Source organism: Dromaius novaehollandiae, chromosome 10 (assembly GCF_036370855.1).
Source record: "Dromaius novaehollandiae isolate bDroNov1 chromosome 10, bDroNov1.hap1, whole genome shotgun sequence".
NCBI classification, from domain to species: domain Eukaryota; kingdom Metazoa; phylum Chordata; class Aves; order Casuariiformes; family Dromaiidae; genus Dromaius; species Dromaius novaehollandiae.
This window is the reverse complement of record NC_088107.1, coordinates 20,863,952-20,876,340: the sequence shown is the minus strand read 5'-3', so window position 1 is coordinate 20,876,340 and position 12,389 is coordinate 20,863,952. Positions and strand designations below refer to the sequence as shown.

Below are 12,389 nucleotides of genomic sequence, written 5' to 3'. Positions count from 1 at the left end.
GTGGTTCATTTGTATAAGTGCTCATAATAAATTTTAGTTTTGGTGATATCACATGTTGCTGTAAAGCTTCAGTTACAGTGATAAGCAAAAGATGTTTCTGAAAAGCATGCAGATGCTAAGATTTGGATCCTTCTCTTGGCCAGTATGTGACAAGAAGTCAGTAATAGTCCTTAATGATCTGTCAAGCGAAGAGGAGAATTCCCCAGGTGTAGGTTCAGTTAAAAGCATCTAGGCTGCTTCCATGAATTGATCTTGGTATTTGAAGCATGGTAGGTGCAGGAGAGGCATGCTGGGTGAAGAAAGCTATGGTTTTGTTTTGCTTTGCTTCTGCTATGGGCTGTTCTCCTTTCCTGCCTCACTTAGGAGACCCAGTGCTACATCTGGCCCATTGCATACTGGTGTTTGCAGTCCCAGTGCCGTTAAGGTGATTCATACTACAGTTTCACAATGTAAAAATGAAGAAAAAGTTGCCTACTTCTTTGAAAAAAATTTTTTCAAAAAAGGTGTGCAGTATGAAAAGAGAACTTTTTTTCTGTACTTTCCACTTAGTTTCTCTCATGAACCTGGAATTTTTTTATTTAATAGTTCTGGATAGTATCATTTTGATTTCATTATTTCATCTCATTATCTCTGTTTGTTGTGATTTATATGATAATAAAATGCTCTTTGTTATTAATAGTGAAACATATGTTGCACCAGCTCTGAGAGTTGAATTTTCTGTTTCCATTGTGTTACTTGATACCACTTCTTAATTTTTTAAAATCCACTAGGATATGATTGTTAGTATGAAGTGGGATCCAACTGGTAAAATTCTCCTGACATGTGCTAAAGAAGAAACAGTGAAACTCTGGGGATATATGGGAGGATGTTGGAGACGTCTGCATTCACTATCGCATCCAGCTGTTGTGAATGGCATTGCCTGGTGTCCTCTTCCAGGAAAAGGACCCAAGCTGCAGCTTCTACTAGCTACGTACGTAATTTTTTTTGTTGTTTTAATAGCTCTTTTTCCAGTTGTTTTTACTGGTTATTAATGACCAGAGCAAAGAAAATTCTTTGTTTTTCAATAACATTGAGCTCAGTAATCCAGTTATCATGAAGTCCATAAAGTACCAGTATAGCCAGGATGCAAATGGAAAGAGTGGCTCCGGTTGTGTTGCCAACTGTTTTCTCCATACCATGACACTCATGTATGGTCAGTCCTGCATGAATTTTTTTTAGTTTCCTTCAAATAGTTTTCATGAGAATATGGTGTTAGGAAAAACTGAAAAAGCTACAGAGGAAAAAAAATAAGAATAAAAAAGTATTTATCCAGTGAGAACACGCCTTTCTGCTTTATGTGAATTGACACACTATAAATTTATAGGAAGGAGGTGAAGGTGACTGATCTTTTAGGACATATTGTTAGTTAATACTGTGTATTTACCTATATACCTTTACTTTTTTTCTAATTTATCCTGACTTCCTTCAGAGGATGTCACAATGGTTTGGTGTGTGTCTGGGCTGTTCCCCAGGACATCACATTGCAGTCCAGTTCAACTTGTTCAGAAGGATGGTGGGACCAAGAAACAAGTGCCAAGGTAAAAGGAGTAGACTTAGTGTTTAAGACATTCTTTCATCATTCTGAAATTGGGGGAGGCAGAAAGAGAGAATGTGGGCAACATAGTCAGAACTCAGCATTTACTTAGAGAAGACACTTGCTAAACAATGTTTATATTGCATTTGTATGTGTGCAGGCATTTTCAGAACAGGAAATGAAAGATCAAAGAAACTGTGTCCAAATCAGTTTATTTAGCTAAAGATTATATTTTGATCTATCTTTCTTAAAAATTGATAAATTTATGCTAAAACTTGGTAACAGTTTAAAATTATTTTTAGGTAAAGGTAAGTCAAGATAAATTTTAGCTATGTAAAATTGTATTGTAATGTGATCTTTAATATTGATGGGATTTTGTAAAGGGAAGAAAAGATAATGTAACAAAAGTGTATTTATAAAAAACAATTACAGTACTAGGTTTTTTTGTTTTCTTACGGAAGGTGCCATATCTTTACAGATGATCAGTATCAGAATACAGAAGCTGCTGTTCTGTCCAGTTTTCTATAAATAATAATTAATTGTGTTCCTAATTTTGACTATCTGTAGACTAACTATAACTATGAAATAATTTGCAGGATGGATACAGAAAAGCAGTAGAAGTCAAGTGCATGTTTCAACTGAGAGGACATATTACTCCTGTTCGGACTGTTGCATTCAGTCCTGATGGACTGGCATTAGTGTCTGGTGGACTTGGTGGTCTCATGAATATTTGGTCTTTACGGGTAAGATCGTCTTTGAGGCAGCATGATTTTTTAGTATAAGTATGCAAAAAGGTAAAGGTCTCAGACTACCTTTTGGTTACTTTCCAATATGTTACAAACATTGGAGAAAGTGTGGTCTAAAATAACTGTATAAAATTATACTTATAAAATGTTAAATGTTAAAAAAGGTTAAGTATGATTCTACTGCTAATTCACTGGATAGTCTTGATCATATTTGTTAAGCCTTGGAGAATTACCCACTCTCTCTTTATAGATGTGAACAACCTTTGTTTACTCTAGGAACTTTTCAAAGATTTAGATACTGTTTAATTTTAAACACTTCTAAAGCCTTAGTTATGTTATTTCCTTAATATGATAAAAATTCTAAATAGAATTTAGCTTTTAGTATAGACAGTTTTAAAACAGTTATTGCACAGTTTGGGAGTACATCATCCTTAGGTATGTAATTTTATCTATTAAAATAGAAAAGTAGCTTTATAAACACACTGATTCAGATAATTTCTTTCCTTAGGATGGTTCAGTACTGCAAAGTGTTGTGATAGGTTCTGGAGCTATTCAGACTGCGGTGTGGATACCTGAAGTTGGAGTAGCTGCATGCTCTAACAGATCAAAGGTGATATTATGTGTCGAAATAGTCTTCTGTTAGATTTTTGTATGACTGAGAGTTATCTTATTAAAACAAAATGCCTTTTGTCTTTATCTTCCAAAAAAAAAAAAAAAAAAAAAAAGTCAGCAGGCATCTCTGTTTATTGGCTTTGTGTTACCCAAGAATACTGGTTTACAGAGCAGTGTGGGTAACTGGGAATCTGAGTAAGTCTGTTATTTTTGCAAGATGCATTGTTTTGAGTTTCAACTATCACCTGACTTTAAAAAAAAAAAAAAAAAAAAAAAAAAAAAAAAAAGCTTTTTAGAGTCTTGCATCTTAAATTTTAGATTTTTCTTCTGAGGAAAGCTGTTGGGGCAGGAGGAAATCCTTCTGAGCTGGTGGTTATAAATGATGCTGCACATTCATTACATCCACTTTTCAGTTCAATGGCAGCAGCAGTAAGTGGGCCAGGAAAATAGGAAAAAGAGACAGACACTGTTGTGTTTGTCCCTTATGCACTATGAAGAAATTTTTCCTTTTCCCCCAGTAAGTTAGACACCTCAATGATTTGATTTAATCTAAAGGAGCAGCAGAATTAACTTTTTAAGGTTTGCTGTGTCAAGAACTGCTAACCTCTGAACAGTAGTTCCGTAAGTGCAGTTGGGGCAATGTTCAGAAGCCTGCATGAATCCCCCAGTTCCTCAAGGGATAAAAAACCCCCCTGCTGATTTATCCAAAAAGATGGTATTTTTTGTGAATGGATAAGTATGACATAGGTCATGATTTCTGTTAGTAGAGTCAAGCTGCATTTAGTTCTAAATATTTTATAATTCTTTGAAAGTGTCCTCTGAATTTAGCCCCAAAATTGAAGGTCATATTACAAGGCAAGTCCCAAACTCAGGTTATACCAGCATTCACTGAAATGGACTCTGCTTATTAATATATCTGTATGGTCTTCCTTGGAGTGATAATCTTACTGTTGTCTTGGGAATGTGAGAATTACACATGAGGAAGTAGAAACTGGAGCTAGCCGCTATGTAGCGTTGCCAGCCGATTGTTCATGAACAGAGACAGAAATATTCAAGCTTCTGCATTTTCTGGCCTCTACGGAAATTTTCGATAATTGGTGATAAATCAATGAAGCTGAATAATCCTGTTTTATGAAATGCTAATTTCTAACATGTCTTGTGACTGCTATTAAACAGGATGTGTTGGTAGTGAACTGTACATCAGAGTGGATATCTTCCAATCACGTTCTTGCAACATGTAGGACTGCACTGAAACAACAAGGAGTTCTGGGATTAAATATGGCTCCTTGCATGCGAGCTTTCTTGGAACGTTTGCCGATAATGCTTCAGGAACAGTATGCTTACGAAAAGGTAAGAGGAATTAACAGGAACACTTAAAATTCACATCTGACATTGAGGTAACTTCAGCTCTCAACTGATTTCAGTCTCTTGACACAGAACACAGAAGGCTTTTCTGAAGTTTTAGACTGTACGTCCTGTTTGCAGTTGTCTTTCAGTATGCTCAACTAGTGTTCTCCTAATTTGAGGATATTTTAAAATATTAGAAAAGTTTTGATTAAGTATGGGAAAAAGTATTTTTCTACAAGAGCAGCTTTGATGGGCTACCATTTCTGAATTGATGAATATCTATTTCTAACTTTGTGTGTTCAATTTCTCTCTCCCACTCCCCTCACCTTTAGCCCCATGTTGTTTGTGGAGACCAGCTTGTTCATAGTCCTTACATGCAGTGCTTGGCTTCACTTGCTGTGGGCCTTCACCTAGATCAGCTCTTGTGCAGTCCCCCGGTACCACCTCATCACCAGAACTGCCTCCCTGATCCTTCAGCCTGGAGTCCCACAGAGTGGGCCTGGCTAGAGTGTTTCTCCACTACCATAAAAGCTGCTGAAGCCCTGGCCAAAGGAGCGCAATTCCCAGAATCCTTTACTGTTCCAGACCTGGAGCCTGTTCCAGAAGATGAGCTTACTCTCCTAATGGTAATGTATGCTTTATTACATCAACAAGGAAGCATGTTAGTATTGAGTGTACGCTGTGATGCAGAAAACATCTCTGAACTGTAAAGATTTGTATTCGTTAACATAAGCACAAGCAGTAAGTGTGAATTTATTTTTTAACTACTTGGTATAGAATGTACTGTAAAGATTGCTCCCTACGTGTGTGTAATTAGTGACAAGTGCAAAGTGCAAGTCATTTGCATGCAAAAGTATGTATTCGTTAACAGTAGTTTTCTTATGTGATAGAAGAAATATATGTAGAACTTTACTATGCTAACTTTCAGAGTAACTTTTTGGCATGTTCCTTTGAGCTTTGCTGGAAGTGCCAATTGTTTATATGACTCGCAATGATATGTAAACCAAAACAGAAATATTGGATTTCCTGAATTTTTTTTTATCGGCAAGCTTGCAACATCTTAAGCCAGTATTTCCATTTAAAACTTAAAAAGCCCTCCACATCAGTAAAAGGGAAAAGATGATTTCATTACGATTCTTTCCTTGATCTTTTTTAACCTACTCATTTTCCAAAATGCAATATGAATTTTAAAATATTTTTGATTACTATTGTGGGGAATAGAAAATTTGCCTCCTCTCCCCCCTCTTGCCTAATGCAAGGGCACAGTGCTGCTATGTTTTTTCTTATGGACCTAGAATATAGGTGGTGCAAGATGCAAGTTATTGGTCTAATACGGTCAGGTAGACTTTGTATTTGGTTTTGAAGTCATGGTGCTGTCCAGCATTCCCGTTCTTATTTTGGAAGATGTGCTCACTTGTGTAGTCTTCCACTGTAGTGCTTAATGGCAGTTCTTTGTCATTGCTTTCGTAGGCAATTGTGAGTCTTGGATAAGTTGGTAGATAGTAGTATTAATGAAATAAGCTTGACCTGTGGACAAAAAACAAGTATTTGAGTGTATACACGTGCTTTCTCAGTGTTTTTCTCGTTAGAATAATTTGAATGTCAATATTGTTTAAAAGGAGGTGATATTAAAAAACAACAAAATAATGCAGTTCTTGAACTGAATATAACTGTGCCTTTTGGTGTGTAGGATAATAGTAAATGGATCAGTGGTATGGATGAACAGATTATGTCTTGGGCAACATCAAGGCCAGAGGTTAGTAAAATTGATTTTTCTGTTTTTTTGGGTTTTTTTTTTCTTTTTTTAACATTGTAAACTATTGAAAGTACTCTTGTTCTAAAGCGTTCTTTCATGCTATTCCATAGGATTGGCACTTGGGAGGTAAATGTGATGTATATCTGTGGGGAGCAGGAAGGCATGGACAGTTAGCAGAAGCAGGTAGAAATGTTATGATACCAGTAGCAGCACCTTCATTCTCTCAGGCTCAGCAGGTAATCACATAAAGATAGTCATTTTTTTTCTTTTTTATGAGATACCATGCATCATTTGTTTTGTTTGTCAAAATATCTCCCTAAATGTCTTTTCAATTTGTTGTTAGAATTTGCTATAAAGTACACCCAAATCATGTATTTTCACTGAAGAGGAAGTTTTTACACTAGTTATTTCACAAATTCACACCAAGAAACCATTGAAATGTGGCAAAACAAAACTATTTGATATGACATGATTTGAAAATACCTGGACAGCTCTAGCATAACACACATGTCAATTTTATCTTCTCAAATAACGTTGTCATTCAAGATGAAATGTCAAAACAATCTCTGGTAGAAGTATATTGCGAGAATATATTGCAATTTCTTTCACAAAACTTGTAGCAAATTTCAGTGAAGTAATTTTATTGTGATGTGATTAGATGATAATAAAGCTGTCTTAAATGTGGGATGAGAGTATTATGTAAACAAGGTTGTCCCAAAAGCATTTGCCATGTGACAAAATGGTCTACGATCTTGATATAATTTAATAATAATTGCACATTCTAATGCAGTGTTGCTCCATCTAAAACACCAAATTAATTAGAACTGCCATGTATCTTTCTTAACTAGGTTGTTTGTGGTCAGAATTGCACTTTTGTCATTCAAGCTAATGGCACAGTTTTGGCTTGTGGAGAAGGGAGCTATGGGAGACTGGGACAAGGAAATTCTGATGATCTTCATGTGTTAACGGTCATTTCAGCACTGCAAGGTAAAACTGTTGGGTTCGAAATGAGTCAATGATGGAACAAAAATAAGCATTTTAGTAGTTAATATAGTTATTTGTGTTGACACTTTTTCCCCTAATTTACACTTTAAAATACTGTAGTCTTTAATTAAAAACTTGAATAAATGTTAGGTGTTTGTTTCTCCTCAAGACTTTAAGTAGTGATATCTTAGAATTCCATAATTTTAAGATGACTGGGGCGAAAAGTGCCTGCTCAAATTAGAAACAGTTCATTTCCAAATTAGAGGCAGACCAGAAACATAGGTTGTACATAAGAAGATGACGTTTTTCTTAGAAACAAAGAAATTCCTATAACAAGAAAACTGTATTGATGATTGACTCAATTCCCAAGACTTATTTTGCTACCATTAGGGATGCTTGGATAAATGGATGTTATGAGTTTCATATTATAATTTGTTCTAAATTTTCTTTTCTCCCTTTTCTTTAAAAGGCTTTGTGGTAACACAGCTGGTGACCTCCTGTGGATCTGATGGACATTCCATGGCTTTAACAGAAAGTGGGGAAGTCTTTAGCTGGGGAGATGGAGATTATGGCAAACTGGGACATGGGAACAGCGACAGACAGCGCAGACCTAGACAAATAGAGGCTTTGCAAGGAGAAGAAGTGGTGCAGGTTCCAAAATATATGGGTTTTTTTTCTTTTTTTTTTTTTTCTTTTTTTAAAACTTCTGTAACCTGCAGGCATGGTAACTTAGCGCTAGGAATATTGGCTTGGGATGACTGGTACAAATATTGATAGAAAAGCTCCCAAACCATTGTCAGTCTTGCTAGTGTGGATTCTTAAAGCAAATGAAAACAGCAAACTTTTGATGGCTCTCCAGCATTATGAACCAAGTGCATAGTTTCCATCTGAAGAATATTAATATCGCAGAGCTCATTGCTGTTGTCTGATGTTACTTGACATTTGGTACTTGAGAAGACTATAAATTTGAAAGCATGGATGGAAGAGATGATTAAGAAGTTGTCAAAATATAGATACAATTTAAAAATTTCCATTAATCTCTGTCAGATATCTTTGATCTTTAAAGCTAGTCACCCAGCCCTCTTCTTAACTACTTGGAGTGCATTAAAACAGTGTACAAAAAGACATTTGTCTTTGACTGAAAATTTCTTTATCAAAATTTAAAAATATCCCTCTGATAAAAGCAAAATCGATCTGTGTTCCATGCCAGCTTGCAGACAACAGCAGTCGGTAGAAATGAATAAAAAAGAGACTAAAAGCCTTTTTTCACCCAAATACTAGCCTGGCCTCCTCCTAACATTACCCTTGAGGAAATGAGAGGTGGGTTGTTGGAGTAAATCATTAGTGCTAAAATATCTGTATTTTATCTCTTTATAAAGTAGATATAGTTTAGGGAAGGAAAAGCCTAAATATCTAATATACTTTTTCTCCCAAATCTAAAATGCATGTATTTGACTTCCAGATGTCATGTGGCTTTAAGCACTCAGCTGTGGTGACGGCAGATGGCAAACTTTTTACATTTGGAAATGGGGATTATGGTCGATTAGGACTAGGAAATACTTCAAACAAGAAACTTCCAGAAAGAGTGACAGCGCTGGAGGGTTACCAGATTGGACAGGCATGGCTTATCTAAAACTAGCAATGTATCTTTGTTTAAAACCAATGTTTTCAACGTATTTTGCTTTGAGATGTAATAATGTCAGTTTAAGTGCTCTGCTTTTAACTTTGGCTTTTATTTTGAGTGTAATGGCAGAATTTCAGTGTGTATAATTTTTTTTATCATTTTTTTCCTGACTGTTTTGATCCTCTTTCTGCAGAACTGCCCATGTGCTTCGACATTATCTAATACAGATGACAAAATTAATGCTTATTAATTTTTTTTTGTTTGATCTTCTGATATTTGGGCATTTTTAAGCATGAATTCATGAGATATTTTATAGTCTTAAACAATGAGCATGTGTGGTATAAATCTGTTCTTTGGTTTAGGAACCAAGAAGCAGCAGATACCTAAAAATGCTAATGTGATGCTGCATGTCTTCAAAATGCAGTATTAAATGATAGAAGTTTTGATATTGTTAAAATGGTTCTAGTATTTTAAAACAATTTTTACTTTTCTAAGAGATAATTGTGGTGTTGGAGTTAGCAATAAGTTAGCAAAAACTGTCATAAAAGCATGTTTCTCTCAATCAGGTGGCCTGTGGACTCAATCATACTGTAGCTGTGTCAACAGATGGCTCAATGGTGTGGGCTTTTGGAGATGGAGATTATGGTAAACTTGGTTTGGGAAATTCCACAGCAAAATCCTCACCACAGGTTAGAATTCACAGAGAAATTATCTTTTGCATAAATTTTTAGTGCTGTAAAATGTGCTATGCAGCATTCAGATTGTAGTTTTCAGAAGTTAAATTGTTGATTGCAACTACTGTACTGTTCTAATATAGACTAGCATAAATAATTCTGGTGGTTTGTTAGGCTGAGCCTGACGCTTCAAGGATTTCATGTAAATGGTACTGACCTTTTGTCTGTGACAATGAAAAAAGTGAAAATGTTAAGGCTGGCTTAAAGCAGAGAGGTTTGTTATTTTGGAATTTGGGGAAGAAAGCTGTTTACACACTTCTCTCCCCTCCACCCCACCCCCTGTAAATAACAGGTATTTGGAATCACTGTATGTAGAACAAGGTGTTAGTTTCATTAAAGAAAAAGAAAACTGTGCATTGGTTTCCTGTGTTATTTCAGTTACAAGCCTTAATTAGAATAATGCTGCAATATATGCATTATATCATGGGAATTATAAATTCCTTTTCAGAAGCAGGAGTTAGAGAAGAAAATACTTGTTTCTTGTTTACTTCCTGTTTATATCCTCATAATACCATTGCTCTTTTCCACCTCACTTATCCCCTTAGAAAGTGGATATACTTTGTGGAATTGGAATAAAAAAAGTTGCCTGTGGAACCCAATTTTCTGTTGCATTGACAAAAGATGGTCACGTATATACTTTTGGACAAGGTAAGACAATCTATTAATGAACGTCTCCAGCTATAGTTTTTTGTGTACTGAAAGTGAAAAGGAAGAATATTAAGATACATCTATAAGACTGAATTAATACTACTTTTTAGATTTGTACTCACCTTATATGAATTTTGGAACTTCAACACGGCAATTTTAATACAGGCCTAAAATCCAAGTTTATAACTGCATCTAGTTTGATCTCATGATAACCTTTCAATTTACTACTTTAGTTTCTAAAATGTTTTCCTAAAACTTGATTGAATTTCACAAGCATAAAAACACTGGGCTACCTGAATATTTAGTTTGTCTAATAAAGCATATGTCGCAAGTCGTGAGTCTGTCTACAGACTTCACAAGCCTGTCTGAAAGTCTAGGTAGGTGAATTTCCAAGGGTACTGAGTTAAACATGTTTGCTCTTCTCAAGTCAGTTAATTCCTATGTATTATAAAACCATAAATTTAGATCTAGCAGTCTTGTTTTGATTTGATCTTGTTTCAGTCTTAAAGTGAAAATAGCAGTTTAGTAATACTAATAAGCATTGCAAGGTTTTGTAGGAAACATAAGCTAGACTGCTCCCTGAACAATCGCATTAGTGTCCTACTTCTGAGAGTGCTTAGAGTTGCTTTTTGTCTCTCCCTGCCTTCTGTCTGCAAGTAAAATTAACTTTTTAAAAGAAACTGGTCTTTACATACATAGATATTTCCTTGCAATTTTAGATCGCCTCATAGGTTTGCCAGAAGGCCGAGCTCGAAATCACAACAGACCCCAACAAGTTCCAGTATTGTCAGGAATCTTCATTGAAGACATAGCCGTTGGAGCAGAGCATACACTAGCCTTATCATCTACAGGGGATGTATATGCTTGGGGTAGCAACTCTGAAGGACAGGTATGTACATTTTCCTGATAATTTCTAACCTTTATAAAACAAATCATGCTTTATAGATGTGGTTGGAACACATTTGATGGAAAAGGAAGGTGGTGGTGGTGTTGTCCCTCTCACCCCTTAGCCATAATAACATTTTAGGGTTTTTTCCGTGATTTTCTTTTTGATTTCCTATGCTCTTACATGGCGATAGTTTGGGAAAGCACCAAAAATATTCTACTCAAAGCATTCTAGGGAAAGCTTTTTTGAAAAATCTAGCAAATTTTACCAGGTTCCTGAGATATCGTCTACTTTTAAACATAGTAATATTTATGGTAAATTTTAAACATAGTAAAATAAAGAAAAGATTAATCAACTTTTTAAAGAGTCATTTTTAAAATTCAGAAGAAAAAGTGTTAGTAAATGTTAGTAAATGTTCCTTTCGAACACTGTAATTTTATCCCCGCCCTTAAAAGTTCATTACCTTCCCCTGACCCCTGTAGAACTTAATTTTTTGGAAGGACTTTGACTTTTTGATAGTTTTGCATGCTGCAAATCTAAGAAAGAGTCTCTTGATGTATTGACTGTTCATGTCCAAGGTTAGACAGAGTTGGTGATCTAGTATTTTAGGATCGAGTTGTTGAGAAGGGTATCATGAGCAGTTCTTTGGAAGAATTTCTGAAAGAAAGGTTCTTTTTGTAAGGGTACTTATTTTGTATTAATGGAAGAGAAAATCTTGTTAGTATAAAAGATGTAGAGAAACTTGGTTCTGAAGGTCTGTTTTGTGTGATTTCCCCTGTAGTTTAAAAAGCTTGTGTTTTTATGAAGTGTAAAAAAAATTTTAGACTTTTATGAAATTTAACTTGTAGAATTTGAAATTCAAAACTTTCAGTAAAAAATCAGGACAGTTTTAGTAAACTTTCTGTTTACAAGGATTATGTTTTATGTAAACTGTTGTAGGAATTTACATGCTAGAACAAAAATGGCATTTAAATGGCACAGAAGAGGCATGAGCTGTGTCGACTATACGTGAGAAGGATTGTGCAACTTAGATGACTTCACAACATAGATCAGTTTCTCAGTCTGCAAAAGAGCTTGCAAGGCTGATCAATACCCCCAAAAATCTCTGGCTGTTTTAAGGTCTCTTTGCCACCTGTTATTCCCATTAAGTATGGATGTAGTATTTTATCCAAAAGAAAAGGTTAATGCTAACATAATGAAAGGTGTGTAATATGCTGTAGAGATAACTTTACGAACTAATTCTACTATTTGCTCTGAATTTTTGTTTAAAGAGTTTTAGAAGTATCATTACCTCTTTTGCATTTTCTTTGTGCCTTTTACATGTACTATAAATTACAAGCTTGGACTGGGCCATACCAACCATGTCAGAGAACCAACACTAATAACAGTCCTGCAAGGAAAGAATATTCGACAGATTTCAGCAGGACGCTGCCACAGTGCTGCCTGGACAGCTCCACCTGTGCCGCCAAGAGCTCCAGG

At 35.4% G+C, this 12,389-nt stretch overlaps 1 protein-coding gene across 7 annotated transcripts in view; it reads left to right on the top strand.

Moving 5' to 3' along the window:
• HERC1 (HECT and RLD domain containing E3 ubiquitin protein ligase family member 1) overlaps nt 1-12,389 on the top strand; it is a 108,629-nt gene that overhangs the window by 89,859 nt on the left and 6,381 nt on the right. For all 7 annotated transcript variants that reach the window (XM_064517527.1, XM_064517523.1, XM_064517524.1 and 4 more), the window contains exons 56-70: nt 771-970; nt 1,469-1,577; nt 2,170-2,316; nt 2,828-2,929; nt 4,108-4,281; nt 4,611-4,904; nt 5,969-6,034; nt 6,145-6,270; nt 6,883-7,021; nt 7,488-7,669; nt 8,481-8,636; nt 9,209-9,331; nt 9,922-10,024; nt 10,744-10,913; nt 12,250-12,388. In XM_064517527.1, the coding sequence (XP_064373597.1) occupies nt 771-970; nt 1,469-1,577; nt 2,170-2,316; nt 2,828-2,929; nt 4,108-4,281; nt 4,611-4,904; nt 5,969-6,034; nt 6,145-6,270; nt 6,883-7,021; nt 7,488-7,669; nt 8,481-8,636; nt 9,209-9,331; nt 9,922-10,024; nt 10,744-10,913; nt 12,250-12,388 (2,230 nt within the window). The remainder of the gene's footprint in view (nt 1-770; nt 971-1,468; nt 1,578-2,169; nt 2,317-2,827; nt 2,930-4,107; nt 4,282-4,610; nt 4,905-5,968; nt 6,035-6,144; nt 6,271-6,882; nt 7,022-7,487; nt 7,670-8,480; nt 8,637-9,208; nt 9,332-9,921; nt 10,025-10,743; nt 10,914-12,249; nt 12,389) is intronic.